This window comes from Nyctereutes procyonoides, unplaced genomic scaffold (assembly GCF_905146905.1).
Source record: "Nyctereutes procyonoides isolate TBG_1078 unplaced genomic scaffold, NYPRO_anot_genome, whole genome shotgun sequence".
NCBI classification, from domain to species: Eukaryota; Metazoa; Chordata; class Mammalia; order Carnivora; family Canidae; genus Nyctereutes; species Nyctereutes procyonoides.
Genome location: NW_026575142.1, coordinates 1,801,186 through 1,813,882, shown reverse-complemented (window position 1 = coordinate 1,813,882; position 12,697 = coordinate 1,801,186). Strand labels below are relative to the sequence as shown.

At 35.3% G+C, this 12,697-nt stretch overlaps 1 protein-coding gene across 4 annotated transcripts in view; it reads right to left on the bottom strand.

Annotated features, from left to right (window-relative positions):
* Positions 1–839: 839 nt before the first annotated feature.
* Positions 840–12,697, bottom strand: part of CALCRL (calcitonin receptor like receptor) — a 99,537-nt gene continuing 87,679 nt past the window's right edge. For all 4 annotated transcript variants that reach the window (XM_055308495.1, XM_055308498.1, XM_055308496.1 and 1 more), the window contains 3 exons: positions 9,512–9,730; positions 9,317–9,358; positions 840–3,893 (listed from right to left, as the gene is read on the bottom strand). In XM_055308495.1, coding sequence (XP_055164470.1) covers positions 3,678–3,893; positions 9,317–9,358; positions 9,512–9,730 — 477 coding nt within the window. In that variant the 3' untranslated portion in view covers positions 840–3,677. The remainder of the gene's footprint in view (positions 3,894–9,316; positions 9,359–9,511; positions 9,731–12,697) is intronic.

The window sequence follows — 12,697 nt, the reverse complement described above, 5'->3', positions numbered from 1 at the left end:
TGCCTCATATTGTTCTCTCATTGAATAGGCAAGATATAGGTTGGAGTCATTAAAGTGTCCTTTCTAGTGCTCTCTTGTATGTCCTTGAGGGTTATCTTTACCTTTCATTATTTTGAACTATTTTACAGATACATTAGTTGTAGAAAACTGATCATGAGATACATTATTCTTGATCATAGAAATAAACATTAGTTATTCAGTAGACTGCAACTGATTATTGCCCTAAGAAGAGAGCGTTTCTTTATAAATTCATTTCAGCATTTCATATATTCTATATGTGTGATATTTTGAATTCTTCCATGAATCGTTGTGACATCTTATCCCCTCGTTAATGAACTAAACAAAATCCATGACATGGTTTCATCTTATGTTTGTGAGTCATGATTATGTTCTCTTTTTAAAATTGTCTTTAGTTTCTTTCCTTCTTTTTCTTTCTGCTATTCAATACAAAAACTACACAATGGAATATATTGGAGAGGGAAGAGAAATCCCTGTACATTTTCCTATTTCTGGGCATCCTTTCCCTTCTTTCATCCAAGGAAGGAATTTGAATATATTGCAGGTTGTGTGGAGTATTGTAGCTTGAAACACTAATTCATAATATTTTTTCATATCCATAATTTTTAAAAAAACAGTTTAAGGGGTGTTTTTCTGGTTTACTGGAGATTTTAAAGAGAGTAAAAGAGATATAGTCATTGATTTTAAGTATTATTCCACTGACCACTGTAAAGAATTAGGTTTGTAAATTATTCGGGACTTCAGTACACATAAGTGAAAATCAAGTTTAACTCATACCTTTAATATTTTCATATGCTCAGAAAATAGAGATAAACATTAAGTCGACATAACATGATTTATTTTAATTGATCAGAATATCTTGTTTATGACTTACAGATAAAAGAAATGGTGGTTTCTATTAGCAGATTAAAACCAAAAGAAATTAAAATAAGTTCACATTTTAAAAAATTATTAAGCAGTAATTACAGCACTATGCCTACCACTAATTCTATGTACACTGGATTACACTTGAGCAAACACCAAGTTCCAGAATGGATATTTTACAAATAAGTGCACTGGAAAATAACTTTAGAAAATTAAAAAAGGACAGATTAGAATTTTTTTAATTAAAGTGTGACTTTCAGAAGTACTTACAGAAAAATAGATCTATATTTTGAAAGTTAGAAATTCCCCTAATTAGTCTTTAGATACCAAAAAAGTTTCCTTTTAAAAAGTATTGATTTTATCTTTTCTTCGTAAGACATAAAGGAGATTTTAATTAGCACTTCTGCTTTAGAGAAGTCTTATATTTAAAAATATTATTCGTAAAAAAATATGGGTATAAAACTAACACTGAGTAATTATTGGATGCTTTCACCTGAAGACTGCAATAGATAATTCTCGGCCAGAAAGGAAATCTGATCTGAACTTAATATGATAAAATCACAATAAAAAAATACTGGAAAATTACAGTATTTAGAAATAGAATGCCCACGGAGAATTTGAAATTTTCTACTGTAACTTATGGTTGAGATTTGACAGTTTGTCTGGAAGAATGTGGAAATATGTGTACCTTATCAAGTGAAGGATTTGAATCTGTGTCTTTGAATAATAAGCTAAAAAGTGAGTTTATTTAAAGGAATTTTTGTATAATTTGGACAGTAGTAAGTAGAGAACAGCCTGAATTCCTTCTTAAGACAGTTTGCTATAAAATCCATAAATCTGAAACTGACAGCAAAATCTTTGCATGTACACAGATAAATTATAAAACTATCGACATTATTTAATTCTTACTAATTTAGATAATCTTCCTGGACAATTTCAAATGACTTCTGAACTCACGCTCTATTGACAGCTTAAGAAAGAAACTATGATTACCAAGTCATTAGTTTAATCCATTTTAAGCAAATTAACACACATACACAAACATAAAGTGATTTCTTCTCAAATTGACTTTTACTAATTAAAGGGATTTTTGTTTTTCAGAAATTTGAGTGGAAAATAACATTAGGGAAACTGAATCCTATTTAAATGTCCCTTTAATTCATTAGCAAGGCTTGCTTTCATCTTAATTAGTCCTTAAATGTTCTGATAACAATTCTTCTTCACTGATATATTCAAGTCTTTCACTGATTTTTAGTATTGTATAGTATGGTAGCTCTAGTAAAGTATTGGGGAATATATATATATTTTTTTCTAGATCTTTTTTTAAAAAAAATAACCTGGAATATTTCCAAAGCCATATATATTTATACAGTAAGAGAAAAGTAACATTTTAATGGTGTAAAAACCATAAGAGTGGCAGATTGGCATTTATTACTTAGGAATCCTTTAAAGCTTCTAGATTAGAATGCAAGTTCATCGTCAAAATAAAAGGAGAAATATGTCAAGCATATCTATTATTAAGTTATGAAAGAATCACCTAAGCTAATGTAATAAAACAATGGCCTTGAGTTTTTTTTAATAAATATTTTATATCTTATCATAGATATTTCCATTTTCTTGGTTCTCAAACAAACTTCTGATGCTGGCATCTGGTTGTCTTTAAAATATTTACCAAATATAGAATTCCAGACTCTATTTTATTATAAAATCAGCCCAGACACAGTATCAGATATTAACAAGCATACATTGTTACATTATGCATTTGTTCTTTTAAAGACTTACCTAGATTGTATGTATTTGATTTGAGACTATAAAATAGAATAACAGAGTATTTACAAGCTTATTTTCACAACTTTTTTTTTTTTTTTTACAAATTTCCAAGAAAGTAAGAAATCCTTCACTGATTTCCTTCAGGTAAAATAATTGCTAGGTTGTCTACACAGTAGAAATGGAAGGGGCAACACTTCTATTTACAGGTACAGGGAAACTGACTCCCTTCCACTTGTGTAGTAAGATAGGAAAGTAGCTGAGAAGGTGTTTGTAACATCAACCAACACGTCTCCATAACGATACCAAAGTAGGATTGCATGTCCTACATCCTATTCATCTAATCTAAAAAAACAGGTATGAACTGGATATAACTGTGAAATATCAGCCAATGAGTAGCCAATAGCAGTTCCACTCAATCACTTTTCTTGGAGAGAAAAGGGTAAGCCAACAGAAATGGTTACTTCTTTATCAAGTCCATTGGAAAGTGTAACTAGAAAAAGGGCTAGAATACTTGCTGTGTTTAAAAAAAACTGCACCAATGAATATGGGAGAAAGATTTTAAAAACACACAAATGAAAAGTTAATTTTTCCTCTGAGTCCATAGGCCTTAGCTAGCTCTCTAGTCAACAAGAGTAGAATCGCACCCATGGTGTATATGAACTTTTAGTCTTATTTGTCTGTGAATTCATGCAGTGTTGTACTAGAGCTGACACATACCAGCCTATACGAGTTGACTGTGCTCGTATTTTCCCAATTTCACATTAGGTAAAGTCAAATTGGTAGCCTGAAATCAGCCATGGTGGAAATATACCATAGAAACTGGAAATATTACAGATCAGGATTTTTTTTCCCCCAGAGAGCTAGTTGTTCAACATTTGACAACACACTACTGAATCGATGTGCGGGTTTTCTTTGTGGCATTCAAGAAATTCATTTAATGTTGAAGTCTTCTGGTTGTAAAGTCATGGATCCAAGTCCTTTAATTAGGAGTGGCACAAAATAGTTAAGCAGTAGTCCCTTGATTATCAATCATATAGCTTTTCTGGCTTTAACACAACATTTTCAATATCATGGATGCTTTTTCCATTTAAGTGTTCGCTAGGACAGTCATGACTATAACCTGTACCATCACTGATTGTTGACACTGTGTAAGATGCACTACGAAGAGCGTCTGAATGGGAAAAGCTGTTTCCAAATTGGATTTTATATTGATTCCAATTTCTTTTCAGAATTGCTTGAACCTGTCAATCAAAAAGAAACAGAAACGACAAGAACAATCCATTATCTGAAATAAAGATACTGTATTTAAAAGTACAATAAAATAACTTAGGTAAAACTTAAAAAAAAAAAACCTCAAAGATGTTAATTAGTGAATAATATTGCTTTATTTTCTTAATTAAAAAAATTAAATTGGGAACATTAGGAAATTTAAATTTAGGAAATTCACTGCATTACTCTTATTTTTAGAACCCATTAATATTGTTTTTAAAAATTTTATTTTTTTATTCATGAGAGACACAGAGAGAGGGAGTGAGAGGCAGAGACACAGGCAGAGGGAGAAGCAGGCTCCATGCAGGGAGCTCGACATGGGATTTGATTCCGGGACCCCAGGATCACGCCCTGGGCCGAAGGCGATGCTAAACCGCTGAGCCACCCAGGCTGCCCCCATTAATATTTTCTATGCTTTATCTTTGAAGCTTTAATAATGCATATGAATGTATTATTGTCAAGTAAGTAGTTAATCTAGACCCCCATTTGCAAGCTTCCATGTGTAACAGTTTTATATCAGTATCTTAATAATAGAATAAGAATATAATTGAGTATAAAAGAAGAGACAAAAGATATAAAAAGAAAAGAAGTTAGGGATACAGGGAATATAAATCATCATCATCATTAACAGCAGCAAGTACTTTTTATTGAGTGATTTTCATGTGCCAATTTTTATTGTGCTACTTTTTGAAAGAATGATCAGGGATTTTGTCCTCCTGAAGCTTACTACCCAAAAGCAAGAAAGTGTGAACAGGCAATTACAAATGGGATAAGCCTGTGAAAACGTGCAGGAATGTCACCGCTCCACTATTTTGTGTTTGGATTCCCCTCTGACAGGATGACTCTGATACTTAATGACTCCCTTCTTCTCTAGGAGTAGAGATCGGGACTGGTAGGCCATATACAGAGACACTAAATATGTCTCATGTTCAAAACTGAGAAAAGAAAAACATGATTTTCTTCATATTGAGTCAGGGAGTAGAAATGAGCATATTCAAATGTATCTCCAACATGGAAACCTGGATATTTCTGGGTGTCTGATGACTGGGCAGCCCAGTGTGGGCCTATCTGCTTCTACGTTGTGAGCGTACCGGCCATGTCCTGTGACCTAAGCTAGGTCTGTCCAAACCATGTCAAGCTTTGAATGGTCTTCCCCAAGCTCTCTACTGCTCTCTGACACTTGGATTGCTTCCTCAGAGGGAATCTGAGTATCACTAGGAACAATTTTCCAGTAATCCATGTACCAGAAATGTATTCATACAATAACTGTTTAACTTTCTCCTAATTACATAGAATTCCTCAACTTTCCATTCACTATATTCATGTGTAAAGATTAATATTAAGCTTTTAGAGCTGGTTTATTTCACTCTTCATTTTTTTTGGTCTAATAATAGATCAAGAGAACTTCTCCAAATTATGAACGATCTATTACTGTCATTCCTAGAAGATCTTTTAATGAGAGAACTTAATGGGATACTTCAAAGTCCTTTTAGAGTCTCCTGTACTCTGTCACTTAAAATGAACACAAAGTTTTTACTGTCTCACTCTGTCTCGGCATGTAGAAAAGTGAAAGACACATATACAAAGTCAACAGGTTTCTTTAGTTAGAATTCAGAATAAGTTATTAGAATTTCAGGTACTGCATTAGAAATGCAGTAAGTGTTTTAAAGGTTGTATTTTTATGAAATTCAGAAATTCAGGACTTTCAAGCTTATTTGTATATTTTAACTGCATCTGAAGGGAATAGCTTAATTCTTGTGAATTTACTTTGAAATAAAAGCATTTATAGGATAACAAATATATTTGTTTTGAAAAAAAATTAAATACACTACTGCTTCCTTCATGGTTTAGTATTGCCTTTCTTAATTCTCCAAATAGCATGTTAATTAAAGTAATTTAAAATAATATCTGCATATGTAATATCTTCAAAAGCATAAGTAAGTGACAAATGGGATGTCTTTAGAGGGTGCTTTTTAAGACAATACTAAAAGATTTATAACAAAAATGACTTTTGGCCAATTATCTAGATATTTCTTGTGGGAATTATTTTTTGTCTTGATTTTCTGCTAAATTCACTTCACTTTGTTACTAAATGATGGATTGACTAAATATATTTACTATATAGTTTCTGCTTGCAAGGAAGTGGAAGGTAACTTTACACAAAAGATTCTACATAAATGTAGGGAAGCAGCTGACAAGAAGAAATATCTTAGCTGTGAATGTAATACTTATGTTCTTAAAAATGAAAGCTTAAATTCAACTCTAAGAGTCAAAATGACCTTTGAAATATCTGTTTGCTCTTAAACTATCTGCTCTGATTACAATCATCACCCTATTTCTTCCTTATGACTAAATCGTCAGAAAACCCATGGAAGTTCAATTTCCTGAACTGTGTGGACTTATTTACTGAAGTTAAAAATGAACCTAATTAAAGACCCACGGGGCTTGTAGGCATCTGTTTATATTATTCTCTATAAGGATTCATATTTTTCATCTGCTTCCTCTAATACAATGTCCTACCTGTTTGACAGAACATTAAAGTGGCCACTTATGAAACACTTTTAGTGAGAAAACTGTAATGGGGAAAGATAACAAGGGAAATTGCCATTGGAAGGGAAGATAGCCTGATGTTATTAAAGATATGAAAACATTTTTCATTGTTTTACACAGGAGTGTTATACAAATAGTGAGGCCAGCTGTTTTTAGAATGTGACATTACAACTTTATATGCCCGTTAGCACTTGATAAGGAATCAACTCTATATTCCTTAACCTAAATTAATTAAATAATAGTTCATAGAGCTCCATATAAAAATGCTATCTAGTTCTCATCATAGAATACTGGTTTGCTTATTCTCAATAAATCTTTTTTTTCACTTTATGAAAGCATCCCTCTCAGGTATAGCTAGATTTACCCATGAGGTTAGGGAGGGCCCTTCTCATGACTAGGTCTCTCGCTCATGCTAAGGGTCCACAGTTTAGGCTGAGTGGGCTAGAGATGTGATGAATGTGGCCTGAGCATTTGGCCCACCACAGTTATTTAAATAGTGATAAATGCAAATAAGAAGATTTGGGCTAAAAAAAGAAAATAAAATGTGAGAGTCAAAAAAAAAAAAAAGAGTAGAGACTAAGCTAAAGGGAAGCTGTTTGACCTCTGTGGAAAGCAAGCAGGAAACGTAAGCCTGAGCAAATGATTTTAAGAAGTACATGACATAGTTGGAACTGCATAAAATGAATTTGGCAGCTGGTACCTTCATGTTATGAGAGAGGGAAAGACTAAGAGGCAAAGAGACAAGAAAGGAGGGATGATAGTATTTCTTAAGATGAGAAATGAGTCATCCACAAATAGGGACTGTATCTTGAGAGGAGAAGAAACGGGGACACATATTGGAGATGTTACGAGGAACCAAAAGACTTGGCAACAACTGGGCTCCAACACTTTGTACTATTGTAATTTTTTTACTGCCAAAATTTTCTCAATCTTAGAGCATGGCGGAAGATCAAGGTCTGTTGTGTTCTGCTTCCACGGGGGATGTGCAGCAAGAGGGTTTGGCATCAGCTTAGATATTCCCCGGGCAACTCTTCCAAATGAAAAGTCCAACTTGAGATAGATTCCAATACAAATATCACTCCCATTTGTACGGGTATTTTTGAAAATGAATGATTTGACGGACCTAATAAGGACTCTGTACTGTCCTGGTCATCGATGGGGGGGGGGGCACGGTGCTAAGACCTTTGGGTTTCTAGCTCACACTAATCGTTGTGGGACTTGTGTAAGGAACGTGTTTTTATTTCCCTTGAATAAAAGTGGACTCTGAGACTCCAGGAGGTTCAGAACATTGCCCCCCAAGTATGACAGCCAGGAACAAGGTGGCATCTCTGGGGTCTGAATGCATTGCTGGGTCTATGCCTTTATTCTGCACTGCTTCCCGCCACAAAACATTTTACTGGGGGTGATGATTGTAGATCATCATTCTAAATGTAGAAACATTTAGAAATCACCCTTTATAAAAATGAAATCTGTGCCTGCAGGAACAGAGGTGTATAGTTCACATTGCATGTTCTTTGGCACGGAGGCCATTTCTCTCATACCTACATGTAATTATAAAAACCCATATAGGCAACAAATAAGACTGTCTATTCATTGAGTAGACAATCATCGATTTATAGAGGTCCATAATCAATGCTATTTAAATTTTAGTATCAAAACAAATGATTTCTCTGTTCTTCCTCATTGGATTATCCATCTGTACTTCTCGTCAGCTCAGAAAAAGTCACTCTCGTTCACCGTATAGCGGAAGAATCATGGAAACACCACTTAAAGATATGAAAGATAGCCTACTACGTTTGAAAGTTCTATGCTCCATTGTAAATAAATAAATAAATTAAATTTAAAAATCAATAAAAGCAAACGTGAAACTTCATTATACGCCAAGGGAAAGAAGTAAACTACCATTGCAAAAGGAAGCAATATTTTATAGTTTTTTATGATGTGTACATGATTTCCAATGTCGATGTATTTTTTAGGAATAGTTCACATAAAGTTACATCTACTGGTTCATACGTTTCCCGTCTGAAGCTTTGTGATAAGCTTCACGGTTACCAGGTATTCAAGTCTCACTCGGGTGCTGTCTAGATTTCTAAACTTTGTTGAATTTACCAAAATCCTCCAACAGGTTAAAATTTGTCAAATGGATTAAAAAACAGATGAAGGGCTTAAATCAGTATCTCCCACTGTTCATATCACCACTGAGCTCTAACACTGTTCATATGCACAAGAAACATAGTCCCAGTCCCTAAAACACCTGAAACTTTCTAATCAGGCAAGCCATGGATAAAAATCTTGAAATATCCAGGAGCACATCACCGTGTTACAAATGACAGCACTCTGTTCTCCTAAGTTTTCTACTTACTGCATGTCCTCCTGTATAACTGAGAGTTTAATTTTTTAAAAATTGTTTTGTAACCACCATAAAACTGTTATCCAAGAAGACCATATTATGAGCGAGACAAAACAAAAAACAGACAAAGGGAGAACATGAAAATGAACCAATTCTCTTTTCTGTTAGAGTGTATGTTTTATGGGGTCAAGGATTGCCTAGCACTACACCTAGGAAAAAGGCCAGACTTAATAGGATTAGTGCAGGAGGTAGGTCAGAGGCTACATGAATCAAAGTCATTGATGGAGTGTTTTAAAGTGAGGCCAGATTTGCCCTACTCTTGAACTCCAGGATGACCTAAGCTTTTGGGAAGAAGAATTGCATTCTACGTTTTTATCCTGATCAAAATGGAACTTGAAATTGTTGTTCCTAGAGAATGCATGATTTTCTTTCTTTAAAGAAAAAGATCTATTACAAATAGAAAAGGATAAAAGGAATAAAAAACAAGCGCCATACCTCTCCATTAAAGAAACAGAAAATTGTAGAAACCAAAAGACCCTGTAAAAGAAAAATAGAATTTTCTGATTCCAAGCGGAAAAGACACATTATTTGTAACCCACATGCTACGTACATAGTCAAAACCAAACCCAAGCTATGTGCAATTTAATACCAAATTTCACAAGCTGCCTTCCTGATTCCAGGACATCGTACCTGGTAGTGCATGAGGATGTGCATGATGTAGTCATAGATCTCCTCGGCCATCCTTCCTTCAGGTCGCCACGGAATCAGCACGAACTCAATGCCGAGCAACGGCACCAGAATAAGTGTCGCTCTCACAGCTTTCATGTAGAGATTGGATTCCGCTTGGTGAGTGACTTTCAACTTGGTGATGAGAACACGTACGATATTTAATAGAAAAAAGAGATTCACCTAAAAAAAATAAAATGGCATACTGAAAATTATTTAATATTTAAAATTAAGGCTTATCGAAGGATCTTTGATTTTTATGTCTTAGATTATTTTCATTGTATAAGAATACGTTCTATTACAGAGAATATAAGCCTTATATATTAATTTATATTTCTAGAATTGTTATTTGTTAACAAGCACATCAGTTTTAATGGAGTTAGGTTTTAGAAAAAAAAATCATGGTGGAATCATCGTGGAACAGATTAAGGAATATCTGAGTGTTTTTCTCAGTTCTTTTTCTTATGCAATTTTTTAAAAAAAAATTTTACTATGGCCCCCAAATTAAATCTTTTGAACATTTTCAAAAAGCTCAAATAAAGAATTGTTTATAACAAATACTAATTTTTCAAGTGTCTCCTCTGTATCACTGTCCATACTAGTACTTTCCAAATACATATACCGTAATAACCATTTTTATCTTTTTGGTTTCTCCTTCCTGTCTTTCTCTTTTGTAACCCTCACAACTCCCCGAGACAACACTGTAAGTGTCTTTATCATTCTAAGGAGGCTGATGGTACGCTTACACCAGCTGATGTTCAACCCAGATCATCCTAGAGCTAAGGCAGCTTTGGCATCCCAAGGGGCCTTCTGTTAATTACTTTCCGTAATTACATACTTGCTGTGTGTTCACAATTTTCCCCAAGAGAAATCATTCTCTTTGAAAGGGAGATGTAAAACTTCAAAAATAGGGAGCCCTGGGTGGCTCCGTCAGTTAGACGTCTGCCTTCGGCTCAGGTCATGATCCCGGGGTCCTGGGGTCAAGCCCCACCCTGGGCTCCCCGCTCAGTCTGCTTCTCCCTCTGCTCCTCCCCCCACCGCTGCTTGTGTGCACATGCTCTCTCGCTCTCTCATTAATAAATAAAATCTTTTTAAAAATAAAGCTTCAAAAACAGTGTGGTTACTAAGTTAGGAAACAGAGTTCTGCTTTAATCTCTCTCTCTCTCACGTTGGATACCACTAGCTTATCTTTATCCAAGTCAATACCTTTTGTGCTTGTCTATTTTTCCTGTCCCATATTTTACACTTTCCATAAGATTATGGCTCTTAACTGCAGAGGAGCCCGATGGGGGCTATATTATGCTATATTTTCTTTCCTTTTTCTTCACCCTCACTTCTAACATGTGTGCTTTAATCCTCTAAAACTTTTAAAACTTAAAAAATAAATAAAATAAAAATAAATAAATAAATAAATAAATAAATAAATAAATAAAACTTTTAAAACTACATGCTGATATATAGTAATCTATATCTGCCCGCCTTCATAAATTGGAATAACAACGATGGCGTCTCATTTCACGTAGACAACAATGAACAAGTAACATACATTTGCTGATTTAAGGCATGTGGTATGAAAAGAACTGGGCTTAAAAATACTCCACTACTATTCTTAGAGAATCTAACAGAACATATGCTCCAGAGATCTACGGCTCACTGCGATCCTGACGGAAACACATCTATGAAAAGTAACATGGTGATAGACACAGGAATGTCTCTGCTACAGACAAAAGCAGAATAAGCCATTTCAACAGGTGTGAGAAGGAAATATGACAAATCAACACAGCAGCTGTTATTCCGTCCATCTTATTATAATCCCTTCCTAAGCGCCCATTGCTGTTTTAAAGTTTTGACTAAGTGGAAATTATTACCAGCCCACAGAAGAAAATACAATAATGCCTTTTTTTCTGCTTATAAATTCAGAATATAAAATATTTTATGATCTCTATGTGCAAAAATCAAAAAATTATAAAATCAGTAGAAATGTTGCAGTTTAGATGGCTATTATATGGAAACTTTCAAATGCAAAGGCCTTCCCCAAAATGGCAAATCTGACTTAAAAATGTGAACCCAGGAACCGGAAAGTCATCCTACTTTATTGTCTGTAAATGTTACCATTTATTTTGAATAAGAATGGAATAGGCGTTTTAAATTTCAGATGAGCTATATCTGAAATCTCATTTATCTGAGAGCAGAACAAGTGAAGGTGGAGAAAAGAAACTCGTGTTTACTCCAGTACTCATAAGGACCCCATAGATGTAGGCACCACAGGACGTTTGCATGTGACGAAACCGTCCTGGGGTCCCTGGAAGGAGGCGGTGCACATCAGCACGGGGATGCAGGAGGACTAGAAGCCATCCCCGGACCGGGACAGCCCGCTTAACTGCACGCTGAACTGACTCAAAAATCTCTCCCTGAACACAAATTAAATGTGTCCTCTGTCGACTTCCCTTTGGCCAGATCCCAACAGTGCTGTAGCCACTCGAATACCACCCTGCTCAAGGGGAAATGGGACAGGGGAAGTCTGAGGGGAAAGACACTGATTGAGGCCGAAATATTTTCTGTGTCAAAGTTGTACCGAAGCATGTGACCATGTAGACGGCGGCCAAGGCCCTCCCAAGGCCCTGGAATCAATCAGAACCAGCGAGGAGCCCTAGGACTTAAACTAAGACACAACCATTTATCCTGTTAGAAAAATAGGCTCCTGCCCTGTGTTCAAGCCAAGAAAATGGAAAAAGACTCATGCAAACACCATGGTTTTTCACTTCCCTTCTTACAGAGCCGCTTAATGGGCTATGTTTCTATGTGACCCTTGACCCTTGACTGCACCACCGCCTCCCGCCTCCCGAGCTGATGTGCAGGGGCTTTTCCAAGGACTGTGTCTCTTGCAATCACATTCTTCACTTGCTCAGTGCTTTGACTTACTTCCTGACCCTCTCAGACGTAGGCATTTGAATTACTTACCCCCCTGCAGAATCAGAGCTCTCGGACTAAAATTTTGCCTTATATTTGTTCTGCAAGCTCCTGCGTGGCCCAAACAACGCATCTGAGTTCTTTGAACACGCCTTGGAGCAGAATCACGGTATTGTGTGGAAATTACAAGAAACTTTTAAAAAGCGTTTTTTTTTGGAGAGTTTATTGTATTCTATGCAC